General features: G+C 41.6%; 1 protein-coding gene across 10 annotated transcripts in view; it reads right to left on the minus strand.

Moving 5' to 3' along the window:
- Positions 1-19,753, minus strand: part of trps1 (trichorhinophalangeal syndrome I) — a 155,876-nt gene that overhangs the window by 89,601 nt on the left and 46,522 nt on the right. For all 10 annotated transcript variants that reach the window (XM_072676273.1, XM_072676274.1, XM_072676271.1 and 7 more), the window contains 3 exons: positions 16,138-16,725; positions 14,933-15,468; positions 151-760 (listed from right to left, as the gene is read on the minus strand). In XM_072676273.1, coding sequence (XP_072532374.1) covers positions 151-760; positions 14,933-15,468; positions 16,138-16,725 — 1,734 coding nt within the window. The remainder of the gene's footprint in view (positions 1-150; positions 761-14,932; positions 15,469-16,137; positions 16,726-19,753) is intronic.

Here is a 19,753-nt window from a genome sequence, read left to right on the forward strand (position 1 = left end):
ATGCCTTTGTTTTTACATTAATGGAGTTATGTGAACTGTATAAATGAGATTTTTGGCTGAGCCATCGCTTCAGGCTCTTTTGAGCTCTATTGAGCAGGCAGGCACTGCATGCGTAGGAACAGAGGCGACTGACGAGACGCAGTCCCTTACCCGTAAAAGTGACTGAGACTCTTCCTTGGCACTCTTGCTTTCTGTAGAGCTGGGGTACTGCTGCCCTGGCTTCTCAGCTGCGCTTGTTGGCGTCCCCTGCAGGTAGCCTTTAGCGTCTGTGCTAAGGCTAAACACTATGTTCGGTGATTCTCGAAGCACCTTCTGCTGCTGCTGCTCCTGAACAGCATTCAGCAGGCTTAGAGCCCCCTGGCTCTGGAACTGGGCCGGGCTGCCCCTCAGGACCTCAGCTGCTCTCTCCTTAGGCACCCACACCAGTCCCGGGACTGTCTGTTCCGCGCCTCTTCCCGCTCCTCGCCCACCGGGCCCCGGGGCCTCGGGCCAGGACCTCTCCTTCTCCTTTTCATCGGGGGCCTCGCTCTTCACGGCCTCGGCCGGCTTGGCCTCCGGAGGTGCCAGGCTGTACAGCTTTAGGTCCCCTTTGCTCTCCTCTTTGATGCGCAGAGTCGAGGGGGCGGAGCAACCGTTGGCAGGGGCTGAGCCTGGGTCACCAGAGTCCTGGCAGTGGGCGGAGTTGAAGTGGTCCAGCAGGGCCGTGGTGTCGGCCGCTGTGAAGCTGCAGTGGCGACAGCGGCAGCAGCCGTGAACCCTCCTGCAGAGAGAGAATGAAGTTTTAATTAGTATTGTTTTAGATTATTATTATTGATTATTAATTAAACGACTGACATTATTTTAGTTTTGTGCCGGACGAAAGAGGGTGAACAACTGAAAGAAGAGAGAAGAAACCAGCTTCTGGACAGAGGTTCTGGCACCCTGCATTTTAGCCAAAAGCTTGTGGACAGAGCTGTATAGGCCAAATGTATAGAATGAGCTTTTAGACCAACTGTGCCAAAGGTTTTGGCACACCTATGTCATAGCAACACCTTGGCAACCACATAGCAATGGCTCAGCAAACAACAGCCATACCATAGCAACACCTTGGCAACCACCTAGTTATTTTTAGTTCTTTAGTGAAGCTTTGATGTTTCTCTGATCGGCTAATTAGAGAAATTTCGTCCGGTCGCAGATCACTAATTGGGCTCAAAATAGCCTGATAAATCCGATATATAGTGGATATATATAATACATTGGTTTTTCCATCTCTACAGGGTGCCAGTCCATTGCTGGGTACCACACACAACCATCAACTCAAACACTCCAAACGCACCATGGGGCAGTTTAGTGCAGCCAATTCACCTATTGTGCGTTTTTGGGAGGCAGGAGGAAACCAAAAAACCCGGGGAGAACACATCAAAATCCCCCCAGACAATGAATGCCTAATAAACTGTCTTGAGAAATCGGGTAATTTTCTTTTAATATCTCAGTGTAGCTTTGAGAACGTTAGCCTCGAACACGCTGAAGCTCAGACACAGAAGCTTTAATAAAGAAACTGCCTCAACAAATGGATGATCAGTCATTGGGCTGGATTAAGCTCAGGGCTAAGAGAAGAGCAGCTGTGTATGTGTGTGTGAGTGTGTGTGTGTGTGTGTGAGAGAGAGAGAGAGATGAGGGAGATGAGGAATGAGAATGAGCGTTAGTTATGAGATGTAATCCATATTTCAGCATAAATAAAGTGTAATCTACCCTCTGAGCTCAACAGTAGCGAAACAGTGTTTACATTGCTAAATTAAACCGCCAAAACGTCACTGGGCTCTGTAAAGAGAGTGACCTACAGGGCCAAACTTAAGATGTATTATGATTAATTTACATAAAAAAAAGGTCAACATGTTAAAATGTGCAGATTCAGCATGTACGTTAACGCACACACATATATATATATATATATATATATAAAGAGAGAGAAAGACAGAGAGAGAGAGAGCGAGCAGGATGGAAAGAGAGAAAGAGATGGAAGACATCTGTCCCAGAAAACAGAGCAACACTCCGAACAGAATACAGATTTGCAGTCATTTTCACACTTTACATTCCAGTAAGCAAAAAGTGAGCGTGAACATTAGTCACTCTCGCACCTTGCGAGTATTTATTCTGCCCAGTACGCCACCAGGGACACCGAGTAAATGATTTGTCTGTTGTTGAATATGTCTAGCGCCGCTTTCGCAGAGAGCCCTGCCCCTCTAACTGAGGGCTGGCTTTCTGTAATGCAGTATAATTACAGCTTAGTCAGCTCTTTTCACCTATGTAATGACTCTTTGTTCTATTTCTTTCTGATAGAGAGAGAGAGACCCAAATTCCTCACAAACCTGCAGTAAACGAACAAATGAACAGTCTGCTGAACTTTAAGTAAATGAGTGTAATATTCCCCCTAGAAACCCAAACGATTTCCTATGAGCCTTGGCCTTCCTGTCTGCCATCGACCAGCGCGAGACAATGCAACTAAATTCTCATATACATTCAGCAAACAAACAAGAGAAAAAAACCGCCGCGCTCGGCTTGCATCTAGCCTCTGTTTATTTTACGAGCGTCAATAGGTACACTTGGAGCTGTGCCATCGATCAATATCTTTAACTTGTGAACCTGAAAGCACAGCAGTGGAGACCCTTCATGGCATGATTTCAAGGAACGGCAACCCAAAGGGAAAGGGTGGCCTGAAGTTATCACAATTCCCTGTGAAGATACAGAGGCTCTTAAACTCATCTGAGCAGGAGAGAGAGAGAGCGAGAGAGAGAGAGAGAGCTGCATACTTGTAAGAAGTTCCAATGAAAGTCAATGTAAACATATTTATATATATAATAAAGTCATTTTGGAGCATTTCTATTGGTCCATTCATCATGAAGCGTTGAAACAATGTAAAAAAAAAAAAAGCAAAACTGGACATACAAGGTTTTTGCATTATAGCAACCGTGTGCATACTAAATGAATACTGACCTCAGAATTTAAAACTTTAAGACCCTAAAACTGCATCACTGTCTTCTTTATTTAATGAAGTTTTTTATCCTCCTTAGGGGTGTTACCATTATTAGTGTTACTAAGTTTATTATTATTATTATTAATAATAATAATAATAATAATAATAATAACTTTAAAGTCACTCTGCATAGTTAACACTGCATCTCCTAAACAGAGAGCAGAGAAACAGGGTGAAAGAGACACGATTCCACCGTCTGTCTTGGAAAGGACACCACTAGCTCAAGAGAACAGGAATAAGTGACAACCGAGATCTGTTATCCAGCAATAGGCTTCCCCCGGTCACTCTCACACACTCTGTGCAGGACTGAAAGGGAGGGGGGAGAAAGGAGAGAGGGAGCGCGCGCGAGAGAGAGAGAGAGCGAGAGAGAGAGAGAGAGAGAGAGAGAGAGAAAGAGAGCGAGCGCCAGCTGAACAGCCAGACGCCATCTCCGCTCTGCTCAGCACCAAATGAGGGACAGGGAGGAAAACTGCTTTTCATCAGTGCTGCCGCCCACCCTTCCCAGCACACACTGCGCTCATTTGTTCTGCTTAGGCACACAGCGACAGGGCCAGATCAAACGCCCCGGCACCCAGCGCCATGCAGCAAAGGTGTACACACAGCCACTGCAAACAGTCACACACACACACACACACACACACACAATTTACAACTCCGAGCAGACAGACAAAACATACACACACATGCACACACAGGTCTGCTAATGTGTGTTCTATACAGTCACCAACACACCAAGGCTAAAGGCCCCTCTGCCTGTAAATCACTTACACACATTCACACACGAGATGAGCAATATGAAGTGTCATTTTTCTCTAGTTTGAGAATAATAACAATTATTAATACAAACAATTAAAGAACTAAATAAATAACTACATTTGTGTTTGTGAGATTTAGTTCAGTCTATCATAATAATCATTTTTCATCAATAATCATTCAGATGTAAACAATTAAAAATCATCATTATTAATAAGAACAAGAATATAGATCTGTATATATAATGTAATATACACCTATAATCATAATCAGAATAAAATAAATAAAATAATGACTAAATAGATCATTTAAAACGTATTACTACAATTATTATTATTCAATCTTTTGTAACAACCATACTACTACTACTACTACAATAATAATAATAATAATAATAATAATAATGACAATAATAATAATAATAATAATAATAAAATATATAAAATAAAGAATAAAACAGTACTGGTAGTTACGAAATACAAACTACTACTAAAAGTACTACTACTAGTAGAAGTAGTACTACTGCTTCTAAAAATAACTAAATAAATAAAATAATAATAGTTCTACTACTACTACTACTAATAATAATAATAATAATAATATACACTAAATAAAATATGCAATAAAAATGATAATATGAAAATATCTAAATAACAATCTTCTTGCCTTTACTGAGAAAATTCCCTCAATCATGTTCTTCATATTTCTGCACATGCATGTCTTCATGTTTTTCAAGAGCTAAACAAGACCGCTGGTGTTTCCACCTGTAACTTTCACACCACGGCCACACAGAGGTATCTATGATATGCTGAAACCTCCTGACATAAAACACTGACATTTACACCAGTAACGCCTCCTAAACCCAACTCAAATGACACAGATGTTCAACATGTGGCTTGCCTCAAGCCTGGGCAATATTTTACTAAAAAAACAAAGAAGTTATTTAGCCCCCGCATCCACACACACACACACACACACACACACACACACACACACACACACACAGCCCCCCCCCCCACCCCCCACCCATATCAACCCATATATGAGCAGAGATCACTCACAGATTCAATTACAGCCTTTATGAACATTACCGCAAATCCTGCAGTCCTCCAGTCCTCTGAAAGACTTTATAAGGTCTTACTACAGTGAGCGGAGTACGGCCACTGCTTTCAGATGTGAGCTTGTCATTACTCTTTAAAAAGCACACAGCAGCTACTCCCGTGCCCCTGCTTTTCTCTTTCTCTCCATCTTCTCCAAACATTCGGCAGCAATAGGCAACCCGCACAAAGCACGGCCTGCGTCCAATACAAATCTCCGGCCTCGCTCAACCCCACTGACGAGAAACACAAATATTTTCGCTGACCCCCAAACTGGGAATCGATCGCCGGCCTGTCTGGAGTCGCGGCTCGCGTGGGTCAGCTGCCTCAAACACACCTTGAAGGCAATGCTTTGGTCAAAGTCACTTAAAACACGAAACACGATTGAGGTAGCAGAGAAGTTTTGGATCTTAAGTAAGTTTTGAAAACTCTGTCCACATTCCCAGCAACCGTTCACTGCATTAGCCATGCAAACAATGCTAATGTCACCAAGCTAAAAGCTAGAAATCGAACATTAGCACATTATCCAGATATAATTATCCTGTTTATTCTGCAATTATTGATAATAAAGGTCTTCTAGGACTTTTGAGAAGTTCACAGCCAAAGAAAAAAGTCCTGCACTTCCAGCTTAATTCGGGTCTGGCCTGATCTATAGCCCTCATTATAACAAGAGTTATAGCACTGACCAGCCATAACATTAAAACCACTTAATACTGTGTGCCACCAAAACAGCTCTGACCCTTTGGAGCATGGATTCTCCATTATAGAGAACCAACAGTGAACCATTTAAAGCTTTAAATGGTTCTTTGAGATCTTTAGGCCATGGTTCTAGATCATCACTGACGGCCAAAACTTGCATCACCAAAATGTCAACGTAAAAAGATTTTGGAGCATTTCTATTGGTCCATTCATCATTAAATTTACATTATGTCACAAACAAAGGACAATTCAGAATTCAGAATACATTATATGGACAAAAGTATTGGGACAGTATTTGCTCATTCATTTTTTTTCTCCAAAATTAAGGGTATTAAAAATTGGTTCTCCTGCTGGAGTAACTGTCTCTACAGTCCATGTAGGAGTGGGTGATGCAAGAAAGGGGCAAAAATTCATATATAATGTTTTTGCCTGACTGCAATGATCGTCATGTTGCCTAACTTTTGAGGAACGCCTCTTTTTAAGGGTGTGCGCTAACATTTCTCTGTTGCGAGTTCTGTAACTGTGGGCATCACATCACAGATCCCGTCATGCCATGCATCCTTTGGCATTTTTTACTGCTCCACTGACACTGGGGGCGTCACTCTACCAGTCTTCATCCTCCTCTTTAACTCACTCCTTCACGCCTTCTTTTTTCCCCCTCTGTTATCCAGCGCCAGGATGTTATCTGAGCTGAGAACCACGGCTGGAGCATCAAGATCACGAACAGCATCTCAGCCCTCGCCGTCCTACCGGTCTAATTCACCTGCCGGGCTCACAGCAAAAAAAAAAAAGAAAAGGTCGTGAGCAGGAGTGAGTGCATGAGTGGGTGGGTGGGTGCGAGCAAAAGTGTGTGTACTGAAGCAAATCTGATGTTAACTGCCTCTCAACACTATAATTACTTGGTGCATGCAATCAAAAACACTGGGCTGTAGATTCCTACTGTATACGGCGCGCTTGCACATTGCATCAGAAACGCTTGCATCGATTCAGTGGGCAACAACACGAAGAAGAAGAAGTGGAAGAAGGCAAAAAGTCCCTGAACCAATATCTATGCCAATAGCAGTATTGAGTGGCAGTAATTTGGGCTTTTGAAAACGAAAACCCCTTTAGCCATGCACCACTGCAGCCGCTCAATACTGCCATTTAACAGGACAGGAGTGGAGCTGCCCTGCAGAGGCACAGCAGCGTGACGCGCCCCAGCCCCTATGACATCACGCAGGAAATGGAAAGCTGGGCACAGCACATGCCCATCTGATGGTCCCGTTGAGAAGAGTGGTGAGGGAACTACTCAGAGGTGGTGGGTGAAAGCTGCTCCTATTCCAAAGGCAGTAGAGACGTACAAGCTTCAAAAACATTGGGGGGGAAACAACTCTTGCCTCCTTTGTAATTTAACAGCTTTAACGGTTATGTTTCAGTTAAAGCAGCTCTATGTAGCATTTTTACCTTAAAGTAACAGCTTTACAGTCACGGTGATGCCTCACTGACTGTAACAGGGAGCCTCCGTCATTCCCACTTCAGGCTTGGCACGCGACTACCTGGTGAAGTGGGCAGGGCAACGCTCGCCAGATCTGCATAACGCTGCGAGTCATATTTGTGAAAAATCCTGTAGTACTACTCTACCCAGTGCTGGGTGAAGTGACCGCAAATCAAGGCCATGATTAATTAGATATTGTACCACGATTATGATTAATGAACGATTATGTGAGCTGCTCAAGTTGCTTAGTTGGCTCTGTGTTGGACTCCGGGTGGAGTCACGTGACCATAAGGGACAGTACATGGAAATACACAGTGGGAAAAGTGGGGAAACAGTATGTATTTGTTCAGTTCCAATAATTAAAGCAGCAGTATGTAGTATTTTTACCTTAAAATAACCCCCTTTAGAATCATGCTGATGCTCCACTGACTGGTAATAGGAAGAGAAGTACAGCTACTATTGCTACTCAGGGCTTGTCACGCTGCTAACTGCACTGTGTAACTCTGTGCTTGTGAGAAAACGGAAAACAGTTACAAATCCAGTGGCTAGTTTAAAGCGCTCTCTGGTGCGGTGTGTGATATATTGGCCATGCTGAGGGTCAGATGGGTGCGGGCCGGAGGAGGCTGCAGCATCAGTATCAGGTTCACGTTCGTGGTGGGTGGCTGGCTGGATGGAGAGCAGGGGTCAGTTCTCTGCTCATAAATCTCCACTAAACCCGCAGCATGCAGAGGAACATGCTCACCACAAACATGAATACACATAAAGGTTTCGCAGATTCCTGGATGAGCACCTGCACACAAGACCGACATTAGACATCGGAGTGACATAAGCAGCTCTATGTTCCACAATATGAAGTACTGTTCAAAAGTCATCTGAGAAAATGACAAGTAAAGCTGTTCAGAAGTATAAGATAAGATAAATGGATACAAATAAAGAACCAAAGCCTACTCTAGAATGGGTAAACCAGGCATAAAGGGTGTTTTCAGATGAGGTAAAAAACGTCAAAATCAGAGATACAAGGTTTTATTTATACAGAAACAGAAAAAAATGCTTGTTTTGATTTTTCAATTCCAGCACTTTATTTAAGTATTTACAGTATTTACACCCAATATCTATTATCCTATCAATTCTTCATTAAAGCAGCATGCGGGGCAGTGGTGGCTCAGCGGTTAGAGCGCCGGGATATCGATAACAGGGTTGTGGGTTCGATTCCCGGGCTCGGCAAGCTGCCACTGTTGGGTCCTTGAGCAAGGCCCTTTACCCTCTCTGCTCCCCGGGCGCTGGAGTTGGCTGCCCACCGCTCTGGGTGTGTGTGTGTACTCACTGCCCCTAACACATGTGTGTGTGTGAGTGTGTGTTCACTACCAGATGGGTTAAATGCGGAGGACACATTTCGCTGTACAGTGCACACTGTACAGTGACAAATACGTGCACCTTTTCCTTTTTACCTTTATTATGCAAATATGTAAATTTCTTGCTCCTGGGCTCCCCCTACAGTCGGGAAGTGGAAATCACATTCTGAGGCATTCCTATAGGACAAGCTTTCCACATGCATTTTACAAGCTGAGAGATAAAGAACCGCCACTGAAAGTGAAAGAAGCATGTGGACGGATGCGGTAGAAAAAAATTACAGTATTTCACACCAGTGTTACACATCATTATGCAATTCTGTCAAGTGCAATAAATTACATAGTGCAGTTAGCAGCATGCCAAGCCTGGAGTAGCAATAATAGCAGCAGTATTCTCCCTATTACCAGTCTGTGAAGCATCAACATGGTTCTGAGGGGGTTATTTTAAGGTACAAATACTACATACTGCTGCTTTAATTATTGGAACTGAACAAATACATAATGGTGAATGAAGTCAACATCCAAACCTATATTCTCCTAACCAACATCAATAACTCTACATCTCTACTTTATAGACAACACAGCATTCTTCTTACTTTTACTGGACTTACTCTGTAAAACAAGTAAAACCACACTTCCTGCAGATAATAGAGTTTAAAAAGTGTAAACAATGTTCACGGATGCCCAAGACATCCTATGCTGTTTGTTCATGCACTCCTATATTATTGCAGTACTGACCTTTGCAATACTGATATCACAGAAGGCTTCAGTATGCAAACTAGCCTTCAATCAATTCATGAGGCTCTTTATTGTGTCTTCAGAGCATCCTGTCCAACCTCAGACTTCCAGATGAGCTTGTGTGGGAGTTCTGATGAATCAAAGCCTCCGTTTGATGCAACAAATGTAAATAATCTTGGTCAAAATAAAAGAACTCTTTCCAGGCCAATCTTTAATCAGCTCATATCAAGGCCTCACCAATGTGTTTTAAATCTATTGAAAGAAAGGCGCATCGCAACTGCAGTATGAAGCAACATAGCTGCAGTATGGTGTTTCGTCCTTGTTGTGCAGGCCCCAAGTACTCACGCACACACAGACGCTCTCTGCCACGGTCACTTGTGCTCACTACGTTACATTAGACACATGTAATTGGGGCTAAAGCAAAAACAAAGCCAAAAGCCCACGGGACCATGTGCATACATGACTATGCTCAGGCGCTGTATAGTGTGAGGTGAAGAGGGCGGAGCCTCCTGGGAGGCCGCGCAGGTCGCATTTCTGCTCTCCGCTCGCCGGGCTCCAGGCTACGGGCTCCGAATACAAACAGGGCCTTATTCAGAGTGCTGCACGCACCGCCGGCAAACAGAGCCAATCCACTCGGCATAGCCTGCCTCTAGAGCCACCTGAAACAACCAGCTCTGAACACACACACACACACACACACCTCATACACATACTCTGGGACTAGTATGTATTACCTGGCCGCAATCTGCCTTAATTTACGGCATGATTGCAGTTCCTGTCCATTGATATTAAACTGTGGGTAACTTTTCACAGAGTTATTACTGTGGTTTTATTATACAGTCTATTTACATTACATATTTATCTATACGCCATTCTATAACTACTGATGTTGAACTAAATTACAGTTTCATTTAAATTCTGTATGGTTTTGCTTTACGGTCAAAAAACATAAACAATGTCATAGAGATTCCACAGACAATAATACAATTGTTTGAATAAATTAGGACACCCTCATGAAAATCTTTTTTTTTTGTGACTAATTTAAACTTTATATTTATGAATATTATATCTTCATTTCAACAATATGTAGAGATGGAGGTCATGTAACTTAACATACAGCTGAGGAAAGGCTGGACAGTGGAACTGCTGATTTCTAACTGTTCTGAGATCTTTTTAAACCTCTTTCCAGACTCATCTGCATCTCCAACCTTCTTTCTGAAGGCCTCAGAAAGCTCTTTGGATCTGGCCATGGTGATCTTCACCACTCACTTCTTCAACAATCAAGAGCAAACCAGACTAAATGTCTGAGGTTTAAATAAGACAGACTCCTCCGGAATCCTCTCTAACCATGTTCTTATTATCTGAAGATGCACATGATTCTAATGTAAGGCAAAGTAAGAATAAATTCATAACTGTGTTTAAGACATTGCCTCCATTATTTTTTTACATCCATCTATCAGTATCGTCCAAATGAAGATGAAATGTCCAGATTTGTCAATATGTTTAAAAGGCTAAGGGCTAAGGGTTTTCGTGAGGTGCCCTAATCCTAATCTTTTTTCATACATACAAACACAGACAAAGGGACTGATTAAAGGTTCAGAATCCACATAATTAAAGGTGCATTAGTTCATTTTCTGTGTAGAAACACGCAGAACACTAAATAAAAAAGAATTATTTAAGCAACAGCTTTAGCTCCTCTGTTTTAGGTGCCGGCACCTTGGGCTGCCTCCTTATCTGTGTTTACACTGACCTCCTGTCAGTCTGTATAAGGCACTCTTCAGCACCCCATTACTCCACCCTCATCTCCTCAACGGCACATTACTCCACTCTCATCACTGTCTGTTTAGCTAGAAAAACACTGTCATATCCAGTGAATGGCATGCTTCTGGCAGTGCTTTTCTAAAATGGAGAGAATTATTGTGCACAAAAGGGGTTAAAGCTGGACGCAGAATTAGCGATGTTATAGGTATGTAAAGGCTTCAACTCTATATAATGGGCTGAACTGTTGGAGTGGCAGCTTTTACACAACTAATCATGTTGAGAAATCTTTATCATTTACAGAGCTGAGTAAAACTGTGTGAAAATATGTGATACTGATCAGCTGCAGCTAACACAGGTAGTGACTGATAAACTCAAAGGAGCTCAGTACAAACAGTGACTGATAAGACAGTAAATACACTGTCAACTCTTCTCACAGCAGGAAAACACTGCAACTCGAATTCTAGGTGTTTACAGGTTTATAATTTCCCAATTAAGAAGCTGAATGCAGAAGTGGGCAGAGCCACATATCAGGGTGAAATGCTAACGCAATCACGCCCCTCAGACCCAGCAGTTGGATGCCTGCTCTGGACAAACGTAAACGCTTTACCAAGGAGAGTTTGTAGAGCAAGCGGGTAGCATGATCAGACGATGCGTCTCTCTGAATTAGAGACATTTTACAGGCGTGTTTTGTTTTCATAGCCAGGAATGGAAGGCAGATCTAAAGGGGAAAATGGAAGAAAAGGCTCCAGTGTTGTGTTTATTGCCTCTTAACTGTTTGAAAGAAAAAAAAGGACTTGCATAATTTGCTATTTTGTAATTATTCAGTGTAAAAATAGGTTATATATATAAAATGGTCTTGTATTTAATTTTGCATATTCCTATTAGACCTAGATTAGACCTCCTCTTCTAATGTCCTATTAGACTCAGGCTGTATATGCATGCTAAACCTCACTCCAAAATGTCCTGAATCTTGTCTAACGCTCCTTTAACAGAACCGCTTCTCTCATTTCAAAAAGCCACAAAAATACTCAAATGACACGTAAGAACATGCATGGCATGGGAAACCTGAAGGTGGACAAATAAGTGATAGACAGAAATCTAGCTATGAGGCACATCTATCTTGCTGGAATGACATAAACTACTTGCATAAAAGTGCATCATTTAGGATGGTTCGGGTGCAGCCACTCTCCAACAACAGATGGTAAGAAATCTAGAAGTAACACACACTCTAAAACATAAAGGTGCTTCAAATGATTGCTTGAGGGATGGTAGTATAAGGAACCATGCTTTCCTGAGGGTCTAAACAACCTTGACCTAAAAAAGTAAAAGGTTCTAGACTATTTTAAAAGGTTCTATGCACTTGTATATCCCACCTCATCATCTCACAATCATGGTCTTTATCAAATCAAATGTATTTGCACGGTGCTTTTTACAACTGGTGTTGTTACAAAGCAGCTTTACACAGTAAAGTAATCAGTAAAAAGACAAGAAATCAACAACATAAGAGGACATAAAAACCTAAGGGAGAAACCAAGACCCATCTATCCTCCTCTGGTCACAACCATTTATAAATTATTGATAAAAGTCATCGAACCATGGAACCAAAAGTGGCTCAAGCACAGGAAAACACTTAATACACCTTATTTATGAATGCAGTAACTGAAGTACCAACACAAACATCATAAATGTTTTAAAGTGGGCATGCTGAAAACGCATGCATGTACTGCTGCAAGGTAAATAACATACAGAGCAATAAATAAAACAAGATGTCAGTCTGGGCAGAGGAGAGAAATAAGCGCTGTACGAGTGGTGTGCTTTAGTATCAAACACACAGGGCATTGAGGTGGTTTGCTGTGTTTACGCAACACGTACGTTTGATTTAGCAAAGTGCATTTCTCTTCCTGCCGCTTCTGCTACGAACTAGAGCAGACAAGCACGGCACTGCTGCACTTAGCTCATTTCTATCAATAAATCAAACCACCGCACGCCTGTGAAGTATGGCAGAAAATACCCAATAATTGAGATCTTATGCTGAGGTAATGCAGTGCGATGCCTGTCCTCAGCGGCAGCGTTCACCACACAGCTAGCACAGGGAAGAGGATTTCTTTATAACAGCTTAAGTGTTTGCATAACATACGTATTCACACACACACACACACACACACACACACACACACACACACACACACACACACACATAGACACACACACAGACACACACACACTTGGCTTAAAGGCAAGCTAAATCAGAACTACGGATGGGAACGTCTTAAAACGTAGGGTGATAGGATTACCTGATTAACGTTGTGACTGTTTACTCCACAGTGTTTCTCAACGCAAGTCATGATGCAACAGAGGGGAAATCGTGCTGCTTATTTATCGGAATGCAACTCTGGAGCATCAGAACAGACAGTCTAATCACATAAAGCATGATTTAATTATACTTAATTTCACAAGCCTTGACTTCCATGATAGGAAGCATCTAAATGGACACTGCTGAGGGCTTCCTTTTACAGCACTCACTGAGAGAGAAGATAACTAAATATAAAAGGAATGTAAGGGAATGTTAGTGCTGAAATATTAAAAGATTTAATGTATATATATATATATATATGAATGTCTACATTGTTCTTGCATTTCTTCCTTATACTTAAAAAGCAATGCACTTAAATATTGCAATAAGCAAAAAATGGGCAAAGGGTCATTTGAAGCTTCTTGAAAACAAGGCTGTCATGCAAAAATGGCAACTTCAAAGTAGACCAAAAAAAAAAACCCTCAATGGAAGTGAATGCAAAAAGATTTAAACTCCTAATAGACTTGGGTCTTCCTCTGCTAATGTCATATTAGACTTAGGCCTTCAGTTCAGACCATACACGAATGTTAAACCTCACTCCAAAAGTACCCTGAATCTCTCATTTCAACAAGCCACAAAAAAATGCAGGTACATGCAAACATGCATGCCATGGGAAACCTGGAGGAGGCATTTTCAGAAAACATCCTAATGGATTACTTTTTGTCCAAGGACAAATAAAAGACAAAGACGGACATCTATCTTGGTGGTCTGGAATAAATGACTTGCAAAAAAGTGCATCATATGTACTTGAGGGATGCCACAGAAAAACTATGAACTCAATGGAAGTCAATGTAAAAAGATTTTGGAGAATTTCTATTGGTCAGTTCATCATGATTTTTGACACAATGTGAAGACCAACTGTCAGATTAAAAAAGAAAGGAGTGAAAATTAAGATACCAGGTTTTGCATTACAGTTACGACGTGCAGCAGAGCTGCCGCCACTGCTTAACATTTCCAACAATGGACTGAACCTGGTTTGACGCTTATATCCATAGCACAGTGACTTATCTAGGACTTCCAGAAAGCCTAAAGTGAGTCCACACAGCCACTTCAAATTCATGCTGGGTAGTTTATCAAATGTGTTAGGCCTTCTGTCCATCTCCTGAAGGCCCACCCAATCAAAGATCTTGCCACAAAAATATCACATACTGCAGTTTCTAATTTAAGCCTTGTTTCCAAAGAACATTTAATAATGAAATAAGACTGGTTCTGCAGTATAAACACTAGCATTGTTCTATTAAATACACAAAAGCAAAAACTACAGTATTTTCGGCTTTCTCTGCAGGCCCAGAGGCTCTCAGGGTTCACCACCACTCGCTCTTAAATTTAGGAGACTATTAATGTGGTCTGAAGGCATAAAGGGGGGGGTTACCAGAAGAAGTAACATTCAGCCACTCCTTTCAAATGTCTGACTACACAGTGATGCATCACATTCAGGCTGGCTTAATAATCGGCCGTCTGCAGTAATGGTTCTTAAATCCCTTCAACTCGAATGGACAGGCCAAATCTCTGAGGCTTAATAGGTGATATTAACAAAGTTGTGACATCACACCTATGATGAATTCTGAGTGAGCTGTGGTGTTAGCTTATTATCCATACATGAACTAGTACAGTGCATCAAACTCCTATTCCCAAAATGCTAGGCAAATTCACATTTCCACAACATGACCGAACTGCTTAATTACAGCATGTTACCTGTAGTGACGAAAAATCTCCTCCTCCACGTCGGTGTAGAAATGGCACTTGGTGCAGGCGTACTCCCCCTGCTGGCCTCGTCCCTCCCCCACTGCCTCCTCCTCAGCTTTCACGTCCAGCAGGGTGTGGGTGGCATGAGCACTGTCGTAGTGCAGCAGCAGTAGGTCTATGTCAGCCGAGGCGAAGGGGCACTGGTCGCACAGGTGAGTCACTGAGGACCTCGGGGTGGGCGGAGGGGTACTGCTGCTCCCGGCGGCGGTCAGCTGCAGCAGGAGCAGAGCGCAGTGCGAGCATGAGCTCTTACGGCAGGCAAAGGGGTAGGAGATATCACCTAGGTGCTTCTCCGGGCTGCAGAGGCCACGTGGGCAGAAGGGGCAATGCTTGATGGTGCACTTGTGGATGCTGTGAGCACGCTGGTAGTGGCGCAAGAGCGGCGCCACCACAATGACGTCCGGCCCATGATTCATGGAGTAGCGGAAGTCGCAGAACTGGCAATTGTAGCTGGTGACCACGGTGTCCGGCTCGCCCTTCCCACCCTGGATGAGAGAATGGTGTGAGCGTGCAAATTTGTAACAAAGGCAACAAGGGGACGGGGGGGGGGGGTGGGGGGGGTGGGTGATGAAGGCCTACTTTACAGAACAGGGGTGCAAAAATGAATGAATCAGTCTGAAGGTCTTCATTTAAATACTTCATTAATTTTTGGAATGTTTTTCATTTGAATCTATATTTTCTACATATCTACATATTTTAAAAGGTGCTCATTTTTGAGAGACAAATACAATTCAAAAAATAAAATAATTAATTAATTAAAATTATTATATATATAATATATATATATATTATTTATATATATATAAATAAATAAAATGTGTGTATATATATATATATATATATATATATATATATATATATATATACACACAAAAAATAAATTATATATATATATATATATATATATATATATCTCAACTTAATTCATAACTAATATTTTTATTATAGTTTTTTTATAGTTTATAGTTATAAGATCTCACTATTATTATTCTAAACAAGTATAACAGGCCTAATAACTACTAATAGGAGGCCTGATAGGATATATGAGCCTGTGTTTCACATGATCCTGCATATCTGTAAAAAAAAAATAAGTAAATAAATGAATAATAAAATAGCATTCTCATAAAAAAAAAATAATACAAAAAATAATCGACCTGGCAGTTGTAGCTAGTGACCATGGTGTCTGAGTCACCCTTCCCGCGCTGGTGCTCCTTCCTCCTGGAATTGAGGTCTCCTCTGTCTTGAGGTTTGCGTTCCCGTTCCCCGGGGCTGCCCTCCCGTGAGGCAGCCTGGCCGTGCCTCTTCTCGTAGTGCTCCAGCAGCCTGGAGGAGCCGGAGGCCTCACAGCTGAAGCTGCAGTATTTGCACCAGTAATACGCTGCTGTGACATCACCGGCTGGACGGCCCTGGGAGTCCGGAGGCCGGATGGGTACAGAGTAACCTGCTACAGAGTCATCCTCTGCCCGGACCGCCACCCGGTCAGCCCAGGTCCCCTGCTCCTCTGACCCCGGCATGGACAGGCAGTTACCCTTCCGCTCGCTTACCTTTTCGTCGGGATTGGCCGAGACGGGGGGCGGGTTTTTCATCTTGTTTGGGTGGGCAGCCAGGAAGTGCTGCTCCAGCTCGACCGAGGAACTGCCCATGTAGGTGAAGTTGCAGAACTTGCAGCGGAAGTATTTGGTGTTGCCCTGGCAGTCCGGAGTCTTTCGACCAATGCCTATGAAGGTGCCTGCTAACGTCACCTGAGAGAAGGTGAGGAGGGAGGAGGAGGAGGAGGAGAAAGAGAAAGAGGGAGAACAGAGACAGAAAAAGAGAAGAAATGATCCTCGAGTTTAAGAGTGCAGAGAAATAAGGGGAAATATGATGGCTCTGACATTATGCGACAGACAACAGATGGATAGTTTTCAATAACTTTCCCAATCTGGCAGCGGAAGGCGGCGGTTATCTCCACACAAAGGCAAATCACGCTTCTTTTAATGTTTTTATTACTTTTCAGCGCTGAGAATTTGAAAAGCGTTCAGCAAGCAGGCTGGAGAAATGGGAAGGCGGCAGAACACAGCTTCAGAATAGAGCAACAGTGCATGAAAAGGCAAAATGGCAGCGTTCAGTTGTATTATACGCAGCCACTGAAAGAATGGGATGAATAAATTGGGGAGTGCTGAAGTGATCATCAGAAGATAATGGCTTCGTACGATATGGGTACGCTCGACAGCTTACTGCTGACCTCTTAATTAAAACCCAAGACTAAATATAGGATGGGGGAAACCAGTGATGCTAATTTTAACTGGACAGAATATAGAAAATACACAAGCATACGTTCACTTGATAGGTTACCAATACCTTTTCTTACTATTATTATTATTATTATTATATAATTATTACAATTATTATTATTATTATTATTATTATTATTACTACTATTATTATAATAATTGTTATTATTATTACAGAATATAAATTCTATTGTTAAGAAAATAAATGTGTCAATGTAGTAACTGAATTTTAAAGGTGAGTTTCAGGAATATTTTAAACTTTAATTTGAATAAAACTTGTAAATGTAAACAATGTTATTCTGAGCAGCTTTGAGTGAAATGCTCTGTTCTAGAAAAACATACAGTTTCAGGATTGTCGACAGCGGTGGTGATGAGAACCAGACATCTGAAGAGGGTAATGCCTTTAAAAGGACACTAAACATGTTCCAGTAAAGAGAGGGAAATTCAAAGCCACAAGAAACCAACTCATTTACATTTATCCATGTATTCTGTATGCTTTTTGAAAAAGGCAAAATGAGAACAAATCAGTTTATTTTCACTAATTTATCTTATATTCTTCTATTATATGGAAAAGTGTAGTAATATAGACTGTGTGTTTAATTCTGAGGGATAACAGAAGTTGTGTAAACATTAATTAACACTATTTTTGGAACATAATCATCAAGCGTCAAGCAGCACAAGCGTCCACGTACGTGGACCTATAAAAAAATTAAAAAAATAAAAACAGAAAATACAAGCCAAAACGTATTATATGGGCCCTTTAAAACAAGAGTAAGTCATTACACTAAATTATTACAGATATATGGCATGATGCACATTATATTGCACACACTATTTCACAATATCTTCATATTAAGATTTGTGACCTAAAACATATATATATATTTTTTTATTAAATTAATACTTTTATAAATTATACATCCATTGCTTTCCCAGGCAAAACGCCCCCAAAAACACTATATATTTTGTTGCTGTCATAAAAAGGCCTCATATCTCCAAAACGGCAACTTTACAGGAGAAGCAAAAACCTTCTTAACTTCTTAGCATTTCTATTGGATCATTCATCATGAAATTTGAGAAACAATGTAAAGAACAGCCAGATTCACACTGTCAAAAAGTGAAAAATGCCAAAAATTGAGATACATGGCTTTTACATTACAGTGACTGTATGTTAGACACCTGTGGTTCCAATCACCACCACTAAGTCTGTAAACTGCATCATTTCACAGCAAACTACTGAGGAACTGATTACATCTTAAAGATTAAAATTAAAATGTTATTTCCCATTTTTCACAGTTAAATTCCCACTTAATAAACATACCTGGACTAATTTCAGCTTGAGAACAGTGGGTCTAAAAATAGCTGCAGTAACTTACTTACTGCAGGACATTTATTTATACCAAAGCCACACAGACAACTTCTCCTGCTCCATATATGCCGTGCAATACGGAGGCATGCGATGCATATATGGAACTTTCTCCCAGCGGTGACAGACTGATGAAGCCTAAAGCATGAGCCCTTCATCCTCATATGCACCCAGAAAAAATCCACTGTCAAGATCTAGACAAAACACTCCTGGTATGTCTCCCCCACCAGCAGCCCTACAGCTATATGCTCAGTAGCCGATTAAACAAATCGCCCCCACTTGTACTCTGCTACAGCCTCTTAATTCCAAACATCCACGTTAACAGAGCTAATTTGATGTCTGGACCGAGGCCACTAGCAAATGCACTGCAGTTCTTCATTTACTAAAGGTTTAATTGAGATAAAGCAGATTCACTTTTTCCAGAACTAGAACCAACTGTGGTCTCTTCCTTTGTTCTGCTCGATAACCACGAGATTCGTTCAGATTCCTGGCACCGCTGACAGCAGTCAGGATCTCACAGATACAAAGCAACACAGATCCAAAAGCAACGTAAACAACAGAAATGTCCAGTGGTTTAGACGCTGCGTTTGAGGAGAGAACGCTTCTTGTCTCCAAATAGCAACTTTGCACTCTTTCTCTAATTATTACCAAGCTTCAGGGCATTAAGCGATGACTTCTAGCTTACTCAGATGCTCAACATTCCTTCAGGTCGTAAAGGGCACAGTTATCTCTCAATTTAACCGAGAAAAATAACAGTCAAAAAAGAGAGACTCAACATAATGAGTCACAAATTTAAAATATCTGCAAAAGATCTCCAAATATAAAAGCAAAAACTCAATAAAATTATATATTTATCGTTCAAATTAATTCACAGTTCCGATAAACTGTTAAAAAATATAAATACATAAAAAAGTGCGTATGCAAAGTCTCACTGCCTTCAGGAGGAGAACAACATTAAAGTCATTATGGCCTGTTGGTCCCAGCCGCTGCCAAATGTGCCCAGCATGGTGAAAGCCAAACGCCTCCAAAAGCAGCTCATTCTGAAGGAACACTGGAGTTAAATACGCCGGCTGAATTGTAAACACGACATTGTTGAAGCCCAGAGTGAAACCACAGTGAAAGCTAGGCAGA

Source organism: Salminus brasiliensis, chromosome 3 (assembly GCF_030463535.1).
Source record: "Salminus brasiliensis chromosome 3, fSalBra1.hap2, whole genome shotgun sequence".
NCBI classification, from domain to species: Eukaryota; Metazoa; Chordata; class Actinopteri; order Characiformes; family Bryconidae; genus Salminus; species Salminus brasiliensis.